We start from the raw sequence: 20,708 nt of genomic DNA on the forward strand, positions 1-20,708 counted from the left end.
GCTCCTTAAAACAAGGAGCATACAACCCAGTTACCAAAGGGGTTCAATCACTTTCTAGGTTCAGAAGTTCAGGGATGGTGAGTCAATCCTTCCTTCCAGACTTTCCAGCTAGACACTTAGTTTCTGTCTGGAATCAGCTCCTACTGTCTCACTACCAAGGGCATCCATCCACTTCTCAAGATCAGGTCTCTTTAAGGCACTAATATTTTCTTTTAGTTTACATCCATCTTCTATGATTTGAAGGAATTTTTGCACACTATCTCCTTGGTATGATCCCAGCCACTCAGCTGGTCCCAGCATCTTCCCAAGGCTCCTTCCAGACAAGTTGGTTTGTGTCACTCATCTGTGTAACGCAGAGCTAAGAGCTTCCCCATTGGAAAAGTCTTCTCAGCACTTCCTACGATTGCCCTTACTCCCAGCCCTAAGGGGACTCAAAGCGTATCTTCTGTTTTTAGCAGCTCCTTCCAACATTCAGCTAGCAGTTCCCCTTCGGCAAGTGGTCTTCTAGATCCTGCAACCCACTGGTCCACCTGGTTGTCCTCTCCCTTCAGCAGACCCTCTACACCTGGCTCCCATGCCTTGGGCACATGGAAGTGCACCCACAGACCTTCCCACCTGCATGTGCAGTGCAATCTACTCCCATCCCCACCAGCTTTTGTGGGGAGAAATAGCAACCACGGAACAGAGAGGCCAGACAGACTCAGGTGACCTGTGGTCCTGCTGCAGAAGTGAGGTAGGGTTTTCTGTTAAAGGAGACAGGTATTATGGAGCTGGCTGCAGTGTCACATTCATCAGGCTGGTTTATCAGCTCATCAAACTTCAGTGAGGAAGCAGAGTGCTGTCAAAGAGAAGGGTGCCTGGGAAGGGAGGAGGTAGTAACTGCATGTATCATTAGCTCCTTCCCTGCCAGAGTCTGGTCTGTAAAAGTCTCCTACCAAGATTAGCAGTAGGTTGGAGCACAAGAGGGACTTGTGGCCACACGCAGAGGTTGCATGTGTCAGGTACCCCTTCCAGCCACAAACAAGAGCAGCCAAGCCACAATGGAGCCAGCCTGATCACAGAGGGGCACAGCTCAGGAGAAGTGCCTGCTGAAGCCATGAAATTGTCTCAGCATCTCTGGCCAAACAGCCTAGCGGGGATAGACTTGATGAGCATAGCAGGCAGCCACAGCTCCACATCACATTCTCTCCCAGAGCTTCTCAGTCACACCATCCCCTTGGAGTCTGGTTCACCGATATGAAATTCCACACCTCCACCTCACCTCCTTGCCACCACATCCTTAGCTACGTCCCTTAATGCTTTCCATCAGTAGTAGATACTACTCACACTGCAGCATCCAGCTGTCTTCGCCTCCCCCAACCCCCTCCGCTTTTATCTTCCAAGCTCTCTTGCAAAGACCCTCAGGCAGTATTTTCTACAGAAATGATCTTGCACAGCTCTCCTGCCACTCCAAGTCCTGCCCTTTGCATCTCCCAGCAGACCCAGGTCTGGGTTGCACAGATTCATTTCCTTCGCCTGGGGAGATGATTTGCCCCAGGAGAGGTGAACATGAGCTCCAAACCTCTGCAAGAGCCGCCATTTAGGCGATGTCCTGCCTCCTCTGCAATCAATACCAAAACTTCCCTGACACCAGATGGGCCAACCGTTGGCACTGTGTCAAAGCACTGTTCCCCTGCCAGACATTTAATTCATTACATTTCTGCTTGTCCTTCATTCAGAAGAGCTGGTCTCAGTTACTGCCCTATGAAGATCCTTACCCTGAATTTGCCACTATGAGCTGTTTAAAGCAACTGTGACAGCTCAGAAAAAGGGTGACCCTCATTGCTTTTAGTACACATAACCTGACCATAAGGTCTTTATTGGATTAAACTGGAAGATCATGTTAACTAGTGATTGAATTACTGATAACTAGAAGGCACTGTAATAAAGACAAGAACACTTCTGGGCTCCCACCACAATGACACAGCCCGACTGCTCCGTTCACACTAAAGCACCTGCCAACTTCGGGAAGCACGAGGTGCGCTCTACTCGCTGCTTAAAACACAGCCAGGTCTGATGTGGTATCCACTCACCATTTTGCTGTGTAGAGCAGTGAGGCTTACTGCACAAAAAGGCATACTCCATCCGATTGAAACTGCAGGGGGATTTCAAAGAGGCAAAATGCAATTACTGGTGCTGGAATTGAGCCAGTTTGGGCTATTATCCTAATCTTCCAGAACAGCCAAGAGAAGTTACTATCTGTGACTCCAAGATAGGTCCATACACACGAAAGAGATCATAGTTATAGTTAAGAGAAAGACCCAGGATAGCAAAGTGTTTAGGTCTCATCATGCTTGGAATTTGCTTCAGGTAGAGACTGGGCACCAAGTGCAGCTGTTCCCAAACAGCCCCGTGCCTTCCTCCTGCTCAGGGCATCAACTGCAGTGAGGCTAGAACAAGCCACCCTCACCCAAACACGGAGTCGGTCAGGGATAGCTGCACCAGAATAACACTATGCACAGAGGAACCCTCTTTGTCACATGTCAGCCTTTGCCAGCAACGTCTTGGTCGAGACGGCTTGTCCCAAGATAGATCACCTAATGGGTCAGTGTATGCTAAACCAGGGCGTAAACAAGAGCCATCCCGGGAGCTGAGCTCAGGCAGGGGGCTGCTCAGCACTAAGCTTCTTACGTAGACAGTCTTTACCAGGTGCTTCATTTCATTAATGCTTGGGTTGAAGGTGGTATTAAGAACTGCAGATTTGCTGCCAGTCTGGATGAAGAGGCAGCAGATTTCAGTAAGGCTGAGAGATACGGGGATCTCTCTGGCCAGAGGCAAGTAATTCATCATGGAAGGAAGTGAATCTTGCTATCAGAGAAGTTTGGGATGGAAGACATTTTATCCCATTAACTGGTCAGAAAACTTATTTTTCTTTTAATACAGTCCCTCTAATTTGTCTGTCCTGCTGTCCCTCATCCTAGCTCTCTTAGGAATCCATTCTGCTAATTACTATGAATAATTAAAAGATTACAATTCCCCCCCCAAAGCACCACGTGCCATCCTAGTGAATCACCAACCTACAAGACTATATTTGATAGCTCCCAGCATAGTCACGCCTTGGTCTTCAAAGGCACAACCTCGGAGCTAAAGGAGCAGACCCTGGCTGTAACGAAGCGAGTGTCACGCCAGCCCACCATCACACTGGAAGATGTGATAATGTACTCAAATCCTTGGAGGCTCAGCTGTTGGACAAGAGAGGAGAGGGACTAAGTGCCTTCATTCACCAGACGTTCACAAGTCTGCATCAGTTTTTGGGAACCCACACTTCCCAGTAAATAATGATTAGGCTGCCTCCACTTAGAGCCTTCACTGGAAGGGGAACACATGGGGCACTGCATTCTGACTGAGCCGGAAGAGAACATCAAGAGGTGCAAACCAGAGAGCACTCCAGAATGGATATGCCACCGTATAACTCTTTCACTAAAAATCAGGGACTCAAGGAGACCTGCAGCCCTAATGACTCCCATCTTCTAGCCCTAAAGCCAGAAGAGATGTTGCATCTGTTGCCCAGGAAATCCAGTGTGATAGTAGGAAACATGGAGGACTGGAACCCTCAGGGCAAAACAAGACGGGGAAGGTGGGAAGAAGGGAAAGGAGGTCGAGAAGGGCCAGATGTGAGCCCCTGCAGGTCCACTCTGTCATCAGGGTGGATCAGTGGCTCAGGCCAATTTGATACCAAAGATGAAACAAACCAGCCCAATCCAAACTACAACCTGAGAAGCTTCTGGGTTCCCTGGAAGCCTGAAGGCAGTGGGATACAGAAGTAACAGCTTCACAGCTCCACTGACTTGCCTCTTGGCTGAAGTCAGACGCTGCTTCTTTCTGTAAGGACATAGCATCCATATTCCCACCAGACCTACTCCATCTCTTCCAGATGCAGCTCCGCGGGGTAGCAGCTGTACCTGGGTTAGCACACATGCAAGCGTGGACTTCTGTGCACGCTCAGACAGAATGAGACAAATCTCGGGGTCCTTCCACAGGCAGGCGCTCACTGATGTCAATATAGATTTACTGTTCCGTAGCATAAATCAGCAAAAGCACATTATGCAGGAGAATCAGAGCCCCAGGCTGAGCTGTGATCTGCCAGTGGGAGTTTGTTCTCACTTTCTAATGGACTAACAGGTGGCCCTAGATGCCACATGTTTTCCAGAAATATTTTTAAAGGATGTTCGAGTGCACTTAAATAAAAAAAAAAAAAAAAGAGCAGCAGCTGCAGATTGTTATTACTTTTTATCTCTTGCAGCCTCAAAGTCACACAAAGGCAGAGTAGTCTCCCCACACAGACTTCAGAAGATATAAAAAAGAAAGAGAGATGACTAATACAGCTTTGAAGTCTCAGGAGATCTGGCCTATCTGCAAGACCACCACCAATTCCAGGCCCAATATCTTTACACCCAACACAGAAAGAAGCCAGCTCAGCTCTCCTTTCACAGCAGGGAATTTTCTCTCTCCAGTTGTCAAACAATCCTGTTCTGTGCTTTGATTGACAGAGTCTCAAATCAGCGCCTGGGACAGAGCTACCAACTATTGCAGGCTACGCCTCACTGTCGTTCGGAGAGAAACGCCACATAAGGAAAACTTATACCATAAACTTTTTTTTTCTTGAACAGCAGCTGTTTGAAACTGTTTAAAGGATTTATATGTTGAAAATAACCTAACAGATGTCATCACACAGTTCCACAAGGTATCACATGGCATCTGTCACACATGGAGCATGTAAGACCCACTGGTTGTGTGCATCTCTCATGCACAGGCTTTGTATGACAGGAGAACGCTGCCCAATTTAGGGATGCTATTACAATATCCTTTATTGTAAAATGACACACAGCAGGTTTCTAATTAAATTTTAAGTAGAAATGTGCTCCCAGCTCTTGAATAATTCAAACTGTTCTATTAACCAAGGTTCTGAAATGCCACCGAGACATGAGCTCTGGACACAGCAATGGCCAGGGGAAAAAAAATAGCACTTGGAAGCATAGAAGTGGTTAGCCAGGCAGTGGATAGGGCAGGGTACGCGTAAAGGACAGCTGAAAGAGCACATCTGTTCATGGAGGAAAGCACTGCAGGCAAGAACGGAAGGAGAGAAGAGTGTGTTCTGCATATAAATGGGACGAGGCACGTGCAAGAGGCGAGGCTGGGTTCGGTACCCAGCGCATCTCGCTCTCAATGCACAAGCACATGCTGTTCTCCAAGTCACGTCCAGATCTGTGAGTACATGCAGGTGCCTGCTGGCACACAAATAAAAGCACCGCTGAGCACGCTGCCAGCGCGTGAGAGCGGCTAAGCCAGAGCACGTCCCAAGGATGCCCTGGTGGGAACACACACCATCCACCCCCAGCACCGCTGCGGGGGCAGCATCTGCACGGCTTCCCCACAGCCAGGCCTGCAAGTGCCCCGGGGGCCACACGAGCCGCTGGGCAGCAAGAGCAGGGCCAGATGAGTTTAGCAGCAACGGTAGCAAGCAAAGGGCTTTGGAGACCTGAGCTGGGATGGCCTTTGTCCCGCACGGCGTGCACTGTGTCGCAGCAGGCAGCCTGAGCCGTAGCACCGCAGCGGCCCTCAGCCCTGTGTGAGCACAGGTCTTTTTTAAGGTCACAGAAATAGGAGTGAAGATAAAACAAGACCTGTGCTTTCCAATTGCAGACCTCAGTCAGACCCGCTGAGAGGGAGGCAGCGATACCGGATAAGGGAGGAGGGATAAGGCTGAAGCCTGGCCCCTGGGTAACATTTAATACATGCCCCACATGACACGTAAGAGCAGGAGCATGTGAAATAATCTCCTAAGCTACTGGAAACCCTGCAAGGCTGCTCCTCCTTCCTCCCATCCCTCTCCCCGAGAGCATCTCAAAGCCAATGAGGGACTCGGGGGGAGACCACTGAGGGGACTTGGTGGTCTCATAAAACACTCCACAGAGGAAAGCAAGCTCAAATGCCAACGAAACTCGTTTTGGCCATGGGTTCCCAGCAAGCAGGCAGGACAGGGTAGGCAACAGGACAGCAGCCCAAGGGAGAAAACCTGCTGTCTGAAGTCACAGAAGTGAAGAATCCAGAATTTGGCCCGAGGAACGCAGCTTTGACTCAAACCCCCCCCCAATGGCCTTGATCTCTGAGCTGGGGTCTTGAGACCTTTAGGTTGTGCTTAATTGACAGCAACAGAAAGAAGGGAGAGAGAAGAGAGCATAAAAGGGGGAAGGAGAGAGAGAGCAAGAAGAACGTGAGGCGATGGGAAACTAGGTGGAGGCAATACTTTTCCCAGCTCATAGCAGCTCAGGAATAAAGGCTCAGCTGTAACTTGGTTTCTAAAGCCTGTGCTTGCTCAGGGTTCACTGGGGACACATCAGGCACTGAGGTGAGAAAAATAGAGCTGACGTTTAATCTCAGGCCCTCTTAGCAAGAGTCGTGTCAAAGCAGGAAAACAGATCCCTGCATCCTTTCACCTCCCCAGAGTCCCTGCAGAGCAGGGAGGAAGAATGGGGTAAGAATAACCTACCTGATGCCGGTCCCAAGTCCAGGCTGGAGTCATTGAGCTCTCCCCCATCTTCCCAGAAGTACTGTGGAGGCTGTAAGATCTTGGACTCCTCATTCTCCTCACTGGCAAAGCCCGATCCCGGGGCAGCATGCAGAGATCCGGGGGCAAGATCAGGCTCCGCAGCCTCTGGGCTGGTTTGCTCATGGGAATTCATGGCCTCCAGGTGGGACATCATGGCAAACTCCAGCAGGGAGGTTGATGTGAGGCCATCGGCAGTTGGCTCCTCCGAGGAAGCAAGGCAGAGGCACAAGGTCCCTGTATAACGACAATAAACCTGTATCAGAGAAAGGACTGACACCCACTTGTCTTCTCCTTGTAGCCTGCTCCTGCCAACCCAACCTGCTGCGCACACCTGCCTTCGGGGTAACCTGCCCCCCAGACCGGCTGTGCTCTCAGCTGATGAATAAAATCAGAGTATTTTGGGAAATATCCACAACCAGGCAGAGGAGCCTTCAGACCCAGGAGGAGCCTGTGCCCAGCAGGCATCCAGCCTGGGGCACCTCTCGGCAATGGGGCAGTGACGTTCACCATCCCTGAGGGTTTTTTTGCTTCTCTGAAAGGAGGGGGGCATGTTAATCACCCATCCTGGAGAGGAGGTGGAATGTCTTATACTTGAGCCATGAAATTCTGGCCCTGTGAAGTCACTGACAGTTGCCTATCCGACCGTCACCCAAGCAAGATTTCACCCTAGCGCTCCTGATCTGCGGCTATATTATATGCAGGGGAAATTATTTAAACTAAAGTTATTTACATCACCAATATTAATCATATTTTAAATCAGCAGGCTGGAAATCTATTTTTAAGTCATTGATTCGAACTTCATTTTGCATTAACATTTTTGTTTTCGTAAGGAAGGGCTGACTGTCCCAGGTAAGAATTAAAACGTACCAACGGCAAACATCTACCTAACACTAAGCAGGGAGGCAGGTTGCATTTTACCTTTTTCTTTCAACAATTATATCCTTGTTATTTCCATTTTATATATTAGAAGGTTTGACTGACACTTCTTGATTCCCAGATGAGACTTTAATTGTGATTTGTGTCAAGGTACATTCACATGCATATTGAACTTCATTCAAAATGCAAGAAAACAGCACCTGGAACTTGGCTTTATTCAACCAATAAATAGCATGGTAAATACGGAGACATAAGGAAAAAATGAGATTACCAAAACATGTTTTACATTTAAAACAGTTTTGTTAAGCAAGCAAAGTAACTAATTTGGGTGAACAGAACCAATTGCTTCCTAGCCCTCTGTTCTTCAGCACATTAAAACTAGAAGACCTCATCTTCTCACAGCTGATTTTTATTCATAGAAGAAAAAGACAAGTTTTCCCGCTTTCTCAGCTCATACTCAGTTTCTCAATTCTTAATGAACTAGTCACTGAACTGAACTAATTGAATAAGCTGAAATGAAGACTAATTTCGTATTTTTCTTTGATAACTGATTTTCTAGACAAGAGAAATGCAGCAGATCTAATCCAACTGGACTTCAGTAAAATATCTGATACGGTGCCTCATGCTGAATTACAAGAGAGGCAAGAAAAGACACGGATTAGCAGGAAAACTGTAAGGCAACTGTAAGGCATTGGCTATATGAAAAATGACAGAGGCTTGTGCTGGAGGGAGGCTATTAGTGGAATTCTTCAAGGTCTGTCCTTGGATCTGCTGTTCTTTAACATTTTCCTATGTGACCTTGGAACAAAAATTAGGAACATAATAATGAAATTAGCCAAGGACACAAAGCAAGGAGACATCCTCACTGCACAGAAAGACTGTAGGTACAGCTAGGTGATCTTGAGAATGGAAATAATGGAAATATTACAAAAAGAAATAGTACAAAGTTGTAAGTCACCACCTTGAGAACTAGCACCAAACATTTCTGATACAAGATAGGAAACCATCCGTTAGAAATATCTTAGGAGGAGAAACTCCTCTATTAGAAACAGCTCTGAGACATCACTAGAATGCAGATGTGAAAATGCTTGCACAGTCCTGAAGTATCAGAAATAGAGAGATTTTACAAAGCATTGCTGAGACATCACCTGGATGCTGCAAACAGATCTGGATACACATGGCCAGAAAGGATTTAAAGAGAGCCGAACTGCCTTCAGGCAAGGGCACAGACTAGGCAACCTCCCGAGGTTCCTTCCCACCACTACGTCCTATGACTCCATGTCCCAGAAGGACAAATTCACATCAGGGCAAGCGCCAAGATGAGCTGTGGGGCAATGGCAGATGGGTTGGTCCTGGTGCTTTCACTGAAAACACCAGCTTGTTGGCACAAAAAGTTCGGGAGCTGCTGCTCACTTGCCAGGCTGATTACCGAACCTGTCCTGGGAACGCTGGAAGCCAGAAATGCATTTCTCAAGCCTTCTGCCTGCTCTGACCCTCTCCACCTTCCTCCATTATTCTCTGAACTGAGCAAAATCCAATACCGGTTACTCTTTCCCATACATACTTGGGCCAGGCTTCGGCACTTCTCAATCTTGTTTATTTTGTTCTATCGATCCAGGGCAAGATCAGCTGAGGCCAGCGCAGCAACAAAAAGGGAACAGCAACAGAGGCAGAGTATCAAAGGGGAAGGAAGCTACTGCAGCATCACGGAGCCAACCAAAGTGCCTCTGGGCATCCCTGGGGATGCGCCAGCTCCCTGTGAGCTGTGCACACACAGTGAAGTCCACGGCTGGAAATAAGAGTTCGGACATCTCTTGTGCACAAGCACAGATCCGGAGAGACCTGGCCAGGCCAGCCCCCGCGCCGATTCAGTGGTGCTCACCAGGCTCCAACGCGATGGTGCCTAGACTGGGCTTCCCCAGGCTGACACGAGACACCTGCATCACTACCGGAGAGCACTGCCGAGCCCCGTGCAGCCCAGCGGAGAGAGCACGTGTCTTGAGGAGCTTACAGCTTAAGCAAACACGACAGAGAGCAGCGAGGGGGAGAAAGGGAACATTATTCTCAAAGTTATCCAGGAAAGAGGAGCAGAAGGATGGGGAGAGACCACAGCAGGTCCAAGGCCACATGGAAAGTTTGGTGTAGTTGGGCCTGCAGCTGACTGCCTGGATCCTACATCAGCTCTTTATCTACCCCAATGCCTCAGTTTCCTCCAACTCCCTTCAACACAGACGTGGCTGATGTGATGCCTTGGCTACAACGCACATCCCAAGTCCCCCAGCCAGCTAGGCAAAGCCTCAAAATGTAACTCTGCACCAGCTCCAAAGACTGGTTCGAGACCCTCAGTTTCCATCAGCTACCCCCTGTTTGGGCTGCCCCCAGAGCTCAGGCACAGCACGTCCCACCACCTCTGCAACAGACATCTCATGGCAGGTGAACCCGGGCACCCAGAGAGCTAACCCCATCCATGCGGGAAGCTCAGATCCTGGGAGTTTGTTTACCCTCGTTTAACTCTGAAGTGTTTACCCAGTTAAAACCCCCTAAGCTGCATTATCTTGTTTACTGGGAAGCTCTGCTCTCCTCAGCCCAAGATAAAACTACACCACCTCATCCCCAAGAATGAGTCATTAATAGACACAGCCTGAGCAAGCCAGGTTTCTCCTGGGGTGGATTTGGAGTAGGATAACACCTTCGGGCCTGATTCACAGGCACGGGATGCAGAAGCTGGCCTGGGGAAACCCTCCATACCAGCACCACAGGGCTAACGGCACTGTTGCACCAGCATACAAACCGGTACCTCTGCAGACAGCATCCTGACACCCCTTCATACCTTTTGCACCAGCAACCACCCAAAGGCTTGGGGTACCAAGCAGCACAGCCAAGATTTGCCATCTTCCCCCTCTCTCTTCCAAGCATCTCATAAAGGAGCTCAACACAGCTGTCAACTCTGAGGCAAAGAATCAAAGCGCAGGCTGAGCTGGGAGGCAGGGGAGCACAGCCAAAAGGGGAAATCTAACGCTTAAGACATCGGTGGGTAGCCGTTTTCCTCCTAGGATGGGGAACAGGGATTAGATGACTTCTATCAGCCATCAGTCTCGCAATTTTGTATTTCAAAAGACAGATCAAGCGACAGGAAAAAAGAAACACACACGAATAAAGCCCTGCGACTGTAGATGGGAGGGAGCAGGGAACGGAGCCAGGGCTTGCCAGCTGCTTCAATGGGGCGTTTGTCTCTCATTTCTATTTTTGCGGCACCTCTGTGTAACCTGGAGGAGATGAGGCTCTGCATGCTAAAGAGGGCAGCCAGCCTTCGGGGAAACGGCAGGGCTGTGAGCATGGGAGGAAAAACCCTCCCCAGATCAGACAGAAGGAGGGGCGAGAAAGGAGAGAAAGTAGGAGAGGTAGGTGGAGTGGGGAGAGGGAACAAAGGCAACGAGAGAGCACCAAAACCAGCACGGGAGCTCCCACGCTGGCTGCGAGCTCTCCAGCTGCTAGCACCCACAAAGGTGACACATGGAGGTAACGCTAACCTCACAAAAGATGCTTCACCTCTGCAAGGAGGAGAATAGGGTAATTTCAACAACAAGGAACAATACTGCAGTGTTACCTTTCCAAGGCCACGGGAAAAGAGCCAGCCAGGAGGATACAGAGATGAAACGAATTTGCTAGTTGCTGACCCCACTGGCCCCTCAGAAAACGGTTCCAAGTCAAAGTGGCAAAGCTTGGTCTGTTCAGCTCAGCAGAAGATTCGAGGCAACAGCCCTGGACAAGGCAGATGGGGGAGTTTCGCTCAACAGCAGAAAAAAAATAAAACTGAGGAAAGAACATCTGCCATCTCTCTCTCAAACTGCTGTGAGTAAGAGCAGTTTCACATTTCTAAACAATTCTAAGAGAACCCCAAAGTATTTTCTACATTAGCTGACCAAGAACCACTTTATCCCTTTGCCACAAGGCAAGCCACCTCTCCACAGGACAGGGCAGCTGTTTAAAGCTCCCAACTGGCCTACTGAATAGCACTAGAAGTGAAAGAAAAAATAAGTCATTTCTGTATCCAGCTGTAATGAGAGGAGGGATTTGGGGAGATGAAACGGAATCTGGATGTGACTGTGTCAAACAGCCTTTAAAATGTTCTTGTTTTTTAATTAACAACAAGCAAACCTCAATTTTCTCTCCAAGGAAAAACACAAACATCCCTTAAGACATCACCACATCGGCTTGACCTATAGAGGGGCTGGTGTACCCTTCAGTTTACCCAACTGAAGGTTGCTTTTACCTCTCCCTCCTGGGTGCTGTGGCTACACCGCACTGCCACGGAGGCAGGATCAGCCTGCCGAAGGGAACAGCACTCACCCTGACTTACCTGCCTCTCACCACCAACTAGCAGAGCCCGTACACCACCGCCCAAGCACAGTCACACAACGGGTACCAGGGAGGGGGGGGTCAGAGCATCTCAGTATTGCCAATGCAGCAGCTGCAACAATGTCCATCTGGCCCTGCTACAGTTGACCTTCCTTTCAAGCCCACCCCAAACCCAGGGGTTATCCCACAGTGTTATTTCCTAGGAGAGCTGGGTCAGGAATGGGTCATTTACTGATAATCGGTTAGGACAGAAACACAATGACCAGATGAGGGAAGCATCTGCCGGGGATATTCCCTCCCCCAGACCACCGCGCCTGGAAAAGCTGAGGAGCAAGGCCCAAGGGCAGAGAGGAGAGAGGCCCCAGGGCAGAACATAACAAAATAGAGTAATTTGAGTAACAAAAAAAGGATCCCGACCCCAGACAGCGGAGGAAGAGAAAGAACTGTTGTTCAGCTGAGGGATATCCAAGCTCTTTCCGCATGCTCACCTGGAGTCTCTGCCCCTCAGACCCTCAAGAGCTTGCACAGGGAAGCATATGAGACGACCAAGTCCTTTTGGTGCTAATTCAGAGTTATGGACCATACCCATGCTGGGATGCTCCACCTAAAAGACATCTCCCAGTCCAGCTTCCACATGGTCTTATTGCTGCTCTCCCACGCTGCCCTAGACCACTTCAAACTCTTCAGAGGGAGATCCTAGAGCACACGGTAGCTGTACCAGCATCTTTAAGCTTTTACAGATCTTTACAGCTAGCATAATCAGAGAGCTCAAACACCAGGCTACAGGAGGGGTGTGTCTGCACGTACTGAGCGGGTGCTACCTTGCGAAAGACTGCCAACATTTGCCCCCCTGGCATTTCAGCAGAGAACACCTACAGCACGCAGACCCAGGTATACCCACGGGAAATGGCAAGGCACTGCCAGAAGATGTGCCTACTTCTGCAGATAATTGCAGACATGCCCTTTGTCAGCACATGTGCACCAGGGACCTGACCTCCAGGGGTGCCGGGCATCCTCACCCCAGCACTGAGATGTCAGGTCTCCTGTCGTTACGATCTGCTCTAAGCACCACCACCCATCTCCACAGAAGAGACTCCACACAAACAGGTCATGGCAACTCAGACAAGCCTGTCTGTCCTTTCCCCTTCACTCAACCACTCATGCCGGGAGTCACAATCTTGCTTGGTTTCAGTCTCCCAGACTGTTTGCTTTCGCTCCCACCCCAGATCGTCTCGTAGCCTTCACACCTCCTCCTCTGCTGCTGCAGCGTCTGCTCTCCTCCACGCTTCTCGCTACCGACAGTGGCAGTTCCCAGCTCGGGGAGCGGGGGAGATGCAGCCCCTAGGGAAACAGCATCGGGTAGACAGTTGTATACAGCAAAAGTGAATTTTCTTTCCTCGGTTACCTTTCATAGGCCTCCTCAAAGCAGCCCACAGCCCCCCCAGGGTTAACAGACCACAGGATGAAAGCCACCGATCTAAAAGAAAAACCACAGCCCACAGATTCCTTTGCCCTCTCGCAGGCCAAGAGCATTTAATCTGTCTGCTAAAAATCACCTTGCCAGGCCTGTGCTTCCTCTTCTCGCTCCATCCCAACCTGGACCACATACCCGATGGTGCTCAGTCTCATTTCCAGCACACCAAATAAAGGCTTGTGGCTGCTTTGTCTTCAAAGCCTCCCTGCCCAGACAGAGCAAGCAGCACGGCAGACGCAGGAGGGACTTCCCTTGAGACATGGTCACCCATCAAAATATAACAGAAGCCTTTTACACCCCAAAAGATCTTTAAAACTCACTGGGCACAGCACTGAGCACAAAATGGTTATGCTCTGCTCCAGCCCTTCTTGCAGGGCAGCGAGGAACACCCTGCCACACGCTGGCATGCCGTGCGGCAGTCTCACCCTCAAGAGGCTCCACACTCCAACCAACCTCATGCATCCTAGGCAGAAAAGCTCATGCAAAGGTTTGGTAGTCCCGGGGCACACGTATGGGTCCCGACTCCCTTCACAACACATCAGGCAGGATAGGAAGAGCCGAGAGGGGTTGCAGTTGTTGTACAGAGGAGGGCTGCAAAGCTGGCCTCACAACAGTAAATAATTATCCCCAAAAGAAGAGTGTACATCCAAACCCTGGTAACCACAATGGGGCTTAACCAGGCACAGGGATGGTGGGGGGCTGATCTGAGCCCCAGCAGGGCGTATGTCCCTTGCCAGCATCCCCGGCCCTCTGAACAAACCAGTGCACGTGTTTGCTTTGCCTCTGTGCGGGCTGCGCTCGTGTGGCTGACAAATAGCCTCTCTCCATTCTTTTGGGATTACGTGTTTCAATAGCCAGCAAGAACAGGAAGCAAGTTCACCCGATTGCCAGCTGCGGGCCGTGATGCACCTTCCCCGCAGAGCCCCTCTGTCCCCGGCCCTGCAGCAGGGCTGTCACTGCTGCTGCTGCTCATTCAGGTACCCACAAAATGCCGGAGCTTCTTCCCACACCGAGCAAGTGGAAAAAAACTTTTGTGCGCTCTGATCTGCAGCTCATCGCCGGCAGCTTCCCCTTGAGGGCTTAATGTAGTTATTTCTACCCCTGATGCCTATAATTAAATGAACATTTCCTTATGGCACTGAAGAGGCCAAGGAAAAACTGACTACTGGGAATTTTCATCCATCCTGATTTATACTCCCTCATCTTGGGCTCATTCACACAATGCTAACAAGGAATCTTCTAAGCAGGCAGAAAGGGAAAAAAACCCAAACACTTCAATAGCCCACATGCAGACAAGCACCTGGGGAGACAAGAAGAGGGAAGAGACCAATCCCTTCCCTTCTCCCCCTGCTTTTAACCACATCATTTGCCTATTTGCAAAAGCACTTAGATACCCCAGAGCCTGGAGAGATGTTTCCACGCTCTGCCAGCAGACCCCAGTCTGCTGGGACCCCAACGAGGCGCACGTCCCGTTTCAGCCCATCCCGCAGGTCTGCGGAGGCTCATGATCCTGGGAAGCACGCTGCAGGAAGCATGCCTCTCCTATGGCGGGGAATTGCACTCAGTCTCCCCAGTTCTATATCAAGTTTTTACCATTCCTGCCCTGCAGGACTGGAGGAGGGAGGCCGGAGTGCACTGAATTATCCCAGAGTGGAACAGATCCTAAATACCTGAGGAAACCTACTAACCAAAACAGGGCCCGATTTATAAATTCCCAGCAGTCTGCATCTCCACTTCTGACCTCCCATCTAGGTAGGAAACCAGGTGTCCAGAGATGCCTGGCCAACTGAGACCAGCCCCCCAGAGCTGCCACAACCCACCAGAATTACCAGTTTCACTAGATTAGGAACTGAGCTGTCCCTCAGAGCTGCTGCTTGCCTCCCACCCCTACGCCTCTCCTTGCCGGGACAGCAGAGAAGATCACAGGGAAAGCCAAGGATCCAAGTCCTCCGTATCATCACCAGCTGGACAGCAATACTAGAAAGTTTCTAGCAGCCGCAGCAGAATAGGAAACACAACCGCCCCTCAGCACAGCAGTATCAGCTGTGGTCCTTTCGGCCACCAGATTTTAAAACCACCACAAGGTCCATCTCCTTCCTCTGCAGAGCAAACGTAGCTTTCAAGTGATAGGAACGTGGCCAACCCTCACCGGCAGATTGGCGGGGTGGGAATACAGCAGCTCCCTCCCCACACACCTTGCCCTCCTCTGTGGAGGAGGCAGAGGTCTGGCTGAATTTGGGGACACGTCTCTTCTCCTGAGACACCGCTAAAGGACCTTTGCCAGACGTGCCCAAGGTTTTCCCTAATGGGGACAACCCGCCTGGAGGAAGCCACAAAACTGGCTCCCTGCTCAGCTCTGGAAAGGCTTATTGCTTCTGTGCCACAGAGTATTGGCACAAAACCCCAACAGGTTTTCCGATCCATTTTTCTATTTAAGCTCACTATTGTTTGCAAACCTAGAAGGCTTTATCCTTCCTCTTTAGGCAGCCCCAGATGACTGGGGCAAGGCACCGTACATACAGCTCACGGACAGAGCGGCTCCACAGATGACACATTCCCCCAGGAACATTTTTGGGAGATTGGGGTAATGAGAGATGTGCCGGGGGCTGGATGTCACTGTATCACCGCTCGGTCGTGCTGGAAGACAGCGACTGGTTGTGAAATCAGCCCTTCCCTCCCTTGCCAGAATGACTCAAGACAAAGACTCCCCCACTCTTTAAATGTCCCCGTTCAAAACTCCTGTTCCACGCTAACCAGATTTCTGTACAAAAGGGATGGGGGTAGGGAGGGAGAGGGCAATCTCAGCCTCACGGGTCTTTTGGGGGGGGGGATCCCTTTGTTGGGAAATTTCCCCAGACTATTTAAAAATAGAAGCAGAGCCTTCATAACTATTCCGAGTACAATTATTCCAGCACTTAATTGCCTTTCCCTGGCATCCTACCTCTCCTCCAAATTTCAAGAAGAGGCTCTTGTGGAAACGCGGAGCAATTTGTGGTTCCCTCTTCCTTTGTGCCAGTTTCGCGGTAGTTAGCAAAATTACCACGACGCCAGACGAAGCCATCAATACAAGCGAAGGCGGTTTTGGGGCAGCCCTGGCGTAGCAGGGTCAGCCCTGCCGGAGCCCCGCGGCGGGCAGCCCGCCCCGTCCAGGGCGACCTCCGTCCCCTCCTCTCCCCGCAAGCGCTGTCGGTGCCGGCCACGGCGTGCGGCGTCCCCGCAGGGACCAGCGCTGCGTACCCCGTCCCTGAGGCGGCAGACCCCGGCTGAGCCCCCGTCCCCGCCGGGCGAAACCCGTGTGCATCCAGCCCCAGCCCCCCCCCCCCGCTCTGGGAGCCCGGGTGCCCCCCGGTCATCCACCCCCCCGGGGGTCCCGTGGCAGAGACCGGCCACTCCAGAGGGCTCTGATGCCCGGTACCCAAGGAGAGCTCAAGGGTGGGGGACGGGGACCCGAGACAGGTCCCGGTACTCGGGGTCAACGTGGTTGGGGGGGGGTGATGGGGACCTGCCTCCCGCAGAGGTCCCGGCGTCCCGGGGAACTGGAGCCATCGCGGGCCACGGTTCCCCGGGGCAGGGGGAGCAGACCCGCCCCCCGCCTGCGGTCCCGGTGCTCGAGGCGTTCCGGTGCCCGGGGAGGGGACCGACACCCACCCGACACTGCCCCAGCCCCGCCGCGGGGGGGTCCCGGCGGCCAGCCCGCCCCGGCCCGAAGGGTTGGCGGCGACCCCCGCCCCACCAGCCTTCACTTACCGGTGGCCAGAAGCAGCAGCAGCAACGCCGGGGCCCGGTGCAACGGCTGCATGGCGGCGGCCGCTGCCCTGCCGCGCCGCCTCTTCACGGGAAGCGGGGCCGCCCCGCCGCCCGCCGGGCTCTGCCCCTCGCCGCCGCGCCCGCCCGCCGCCCGGCCCCGCACTGCATCCCGCCGCCCGGCACCGCCTCCTCCCGCCGCCGCTGCCCGCCGCTCCGGGGGCGGGGGTGGGGGGGCGTCGGTCCTAACTGCCCGCCGGGTGCGCAGACGGAGCGGCCGGGGCGGAGGCAGGGCGCAGCCGCTGCTTTACACCTAATTTTTGGCTGCGGGAGCCGCCGCCGCCGCCGCCCCCCGGCACGGCACGGCACGGCACGGCCGCCGCCCCCGGGCGTCCCGCGGCGCCCAGAACGAGTGCCGGCGGCGCGGCTGCATGCGCCGGCCGTGGGTGATCAGCCCCCGCGGCGGGAAGGCGGGAGCCGCCGAACCCCGCCGGTGACGCCCCCCTCCGCCGGGCGGGGGCAGGAGCCGAGGCCCCCCAGGAAGGCAGCTCCGTGTCAGCCGAAACATCGGAGGCCTGATAGGAGCGGCCCCCAAACCGAAGACCTTTAGCACCGTCTTCTGACCTTTCCTCGGGTGCCCATGGCCCACACAGCCAGCGCTCCTCCATCACCCCTCAGCTACCGCCTCACCTCATAACCTGGAAAAACTTTTGCCCCAGGGCGACTTCATTTCCCCAACTCTGGAGGTCATCTGGTCCAACCCCCCCCCCTGCGAAGCAGGTCACCTACAGCCAGGTGCCCAGGACCATGGCCAGATGGCTTTTTGAGTATCTCCAAGGCTGGAGACTCCACAACCTCTCTGGGCAACTTGTGCCAGCGCTTGGTCACCCTGAAGTGTTTCCTGATGTTCAGAGGGAACCTCCTGTGTTTCAGTTCGTGCCCACTGCCTCTGGTCCTGTCACTGGGCACCACTGGAAAGAGCCTGGCTCCGTCTTCTTTGCACCCTCCCTTGAGGTATTTATAGACACTGATAAGAGCCCCCTCGAGCCTTCTCTTCTCCAGGCTAAAAATCAGTCCCAGCTCTACCAGCCTTTCTTATATGTGAGATGCTCCAATCCCTTAATCACCTTTGTGGCTCTTCGTTGGACTGTCTCCAATATGTCCATGCCTCTTTCACTGGGTAGCCCAGCACCAGACAGAGCACTCCAGGTGTGGCCTCACCAGCACTGTAGATGGGAAGGATCACCTCCCTCGACCTGCTGGCAATGCTTCGCCTAACGCAGCCCATGGTACCATTAGCCTTCTTTATGGCAAAGGCAGATGGCTGCCTCATGTTCAATTTGGCATCCACCAAGACCTCCAGCTCCTTTTCTGCCAAGCCGCCTTCCAACCGGGTGACTCCTGGCGTATATTGGTGCATGAGATTGTTCCTTCACAGGTGCAGCGCTTTGAACATCTTGTTGAACTTCATGATGTTCCTGTCAGCCCATTTCTCCAGCCTGTCAAGGTCCCTCTGGATGGCAGCTTGACCCTCTGGTTTATCAGCCATTCCTCCCAGTTTTGTGTCATCAGCAAACTAGCTGAGGGTACACTCTGCCCCATCATCTGAATCATTAGTGAAAATGTTAAAGAGGACTGTACCCACCGAAAGGCTGCCTTTGACCTTCACATCCCCAACGAGCCCCTCATTGTTGGCGAGTATGAAGTCCAGCAGAGCATCTCTTCTTGTAGGCTACTTTATCACTTGGAGGAGGAAGTTATTGTCAATACACTTCAGGAACCTCCTGGATTGCTTATGTCCTGCTGTGTTGTCACTCCAGCAGATATCGGGGTGGAGCACATCTGGCTTCTCTTCAGTCTTGAGGGAGGGGAACTTATTTTGTAGTTTTAAGTCCTTAGGGGGGAGGAGCCTTCCTCTTGGTGTCAGAAGCTTCCATCCTTCACCTTCTCCAGAGGCTGCACTTACCTAAATATTAGGGATGGACACTGCCTGCTTCGCTACTTCAGTTGAGGGGCTCTTCAAGCTGTTTGTCTCAGAGAAGATCCCATCTATCTCCCCTTCACCTTCCCTGATGCTGCGCAGCCTGCTCACTTCCTCCTGTAACCCCTCCACCTGGTTAGGAGGTTTACCTGGTGGCACAGCCCCTCCAAGAGAGCCCACCTCCCCCAGGACAGAGGGCCATTTCTCCTGGCATGGCCGAGAGGCCCCAGGCACTGGCTGCAGCCGGGGGCTCGGAGGGCTGCGTCCGCCATCTGAAGCTGGGTCTGCAGCCAAGCCTCTGCCCTAGCAGGGACAGCCGCTCCTACACCTGCTGGAGAAACCATCCTGTGGCCTGTCACCACCGCAGCCAAGACTGTCACAGTGACACTACTTCGACTGATGCCCCCTTCTTTGTGCCCTTCTGTACAAACTGCTGCGTCTGTATATACAAAATAAAAAATAAAAAGAAAGAACAAAGATTTTACAGCGCAGCAGTTCTTGGATTTGTAGCTCTTAGAGCAGTTCTCTGTTTTGGCGGCTCGCACAGCAAAGAAACAGCCTGAATATCATGCTGAAAATCATTATTACAGCAACCAGGCCAACTGCTCCAATTATATTCAATTCCAAATTAAACACATCTTCAGTGGCCTCAGGGCACATTACAGTAGATGACTCAAGCAAGGTCTTTGGCAGACAGGTGTCCAAGAAATGAGGCTCAACAGGTCCTGTAATACCACAGTAGGTGAGAGGGATCTCTCGCCGCCTCCCCCTGGTCCAGCCCCTCTCACCAGTGGGATGAGCTGCAGCCTTCCCGCTTCCCTCTCGCGGGTGTCCAGCGTCTGCCACCTCAGAGGAGCTGTGCAGCTCCTGGTCCAGCCCTGGCCAAATATCTGAGACCCCGGTCAAGCCCTGAGCATCACCATGCTGCGAACACGGTGTGACTCCAAACAAAGGACCCAAAACCAGATCGGTCCCTTCCCATTAGGCATTCAGCTCATGTTTTCAAGCTTTCCTCAACAGCAGCTGCTAGGAGCCTTTCTCTTTGGTTTCAAAACAACTTTCTCTCGTTACACAACTCCAGGAGGGCAGGAGATGCCAAAATCCAACGTGGCAAGCTCTGAGTGAGGAGACAGCCGCACTGCCGTGGCCTCGTGTCTTTGCACTTGCAGTGTTTGTACCAGCTGCCCAGTGCTCTAAGTCTCCCATATGACATGTCGCTGAGATGACAGGACATAGGTCTGAGGGTGATCGGGATTTAAAATTCAAATGTTCTTATCTCCCAAATAAATCTTCATTAAAAATATTCTTGATCTTTTTTTTTTCCTATAGGAATTGAACTTTTTTTGGTTGAAGAGTGAATCTCCAGAAAAAAAAAAAAAATAGTATTTTTTTTCTGGCATGAACTTGCTGCTTTTCAACAACTAAAGAAAGGTGTCGTGTGCCAAAGCCCGCTGACCCCTCTAGTGAATCAAACAGCCAACCGAGGGGACTTGCTTTTATGGATAGCGACCTTCACAGCTCCTACCAGCGCACCACTGGCACACGTCACCCCTTCGTGCCATTGCCTGCCTCTTTTTGCCAGCTCTTTCCTTCCATCATCTGCTCCCGTGCAGCAGCTACCCCGAGCGTGACAAGGGCAGGTAACAGACTGGCTGCACCCGTTGCCCGACGCGGCAAGGCAAAGC

General features: G+C 52.0%; 1 protein-coding gene across 2 annotated transcripts in view; it reads right to left on the bottom strand.

The window, feature by feature from the left end:
- PODXL2 (podocalyxin like 2) overlaps positions 1-17,487 on the bottom strand; it is a 33,255-nt gene extending 15,768 nt beyond the window's left edge. Inside the window, exons 1-2 of one of the 2 annotated variants that reach the window (XM_075762114.1) lie at positions 17,046-17,487; positions 6,530-6,823 (exon numbers count right to left, since the gene is read on the bottom strand). In XM_075762114.1, coding sequence (XP_075618229.1) covers positions 6,530-6,823; positions 17,046-17,097 — 346 coding nt within the window. In that variant the 5' untranslated portion in view covers positions 17,098-17,487. The remainder of the gene's footprint in view (positions 1-6,529; positions 6,824-17,045) is intronic. The other variant, XM_075762113.1, reaches the window with a different exon arrangement.
- Between the last annotated feature and the right edge of the window lie 3,221 nt (positions 17,488-20,708).

Source organism: Balearica regulorum, chromosome 10 (assembly GCF_011004875.1).
Source record: "Balearica regulorum gibbericeps isolate bBalReg1 chromosome 10, bBalReg1.pri, whole genome shotgun sequence".
NCBI classification, from domain to species: Eukaryota; Metazoa; Chordata; class Aves; order Gruiformes; family Gruidae; genus Balearica; species Balearica regulorum.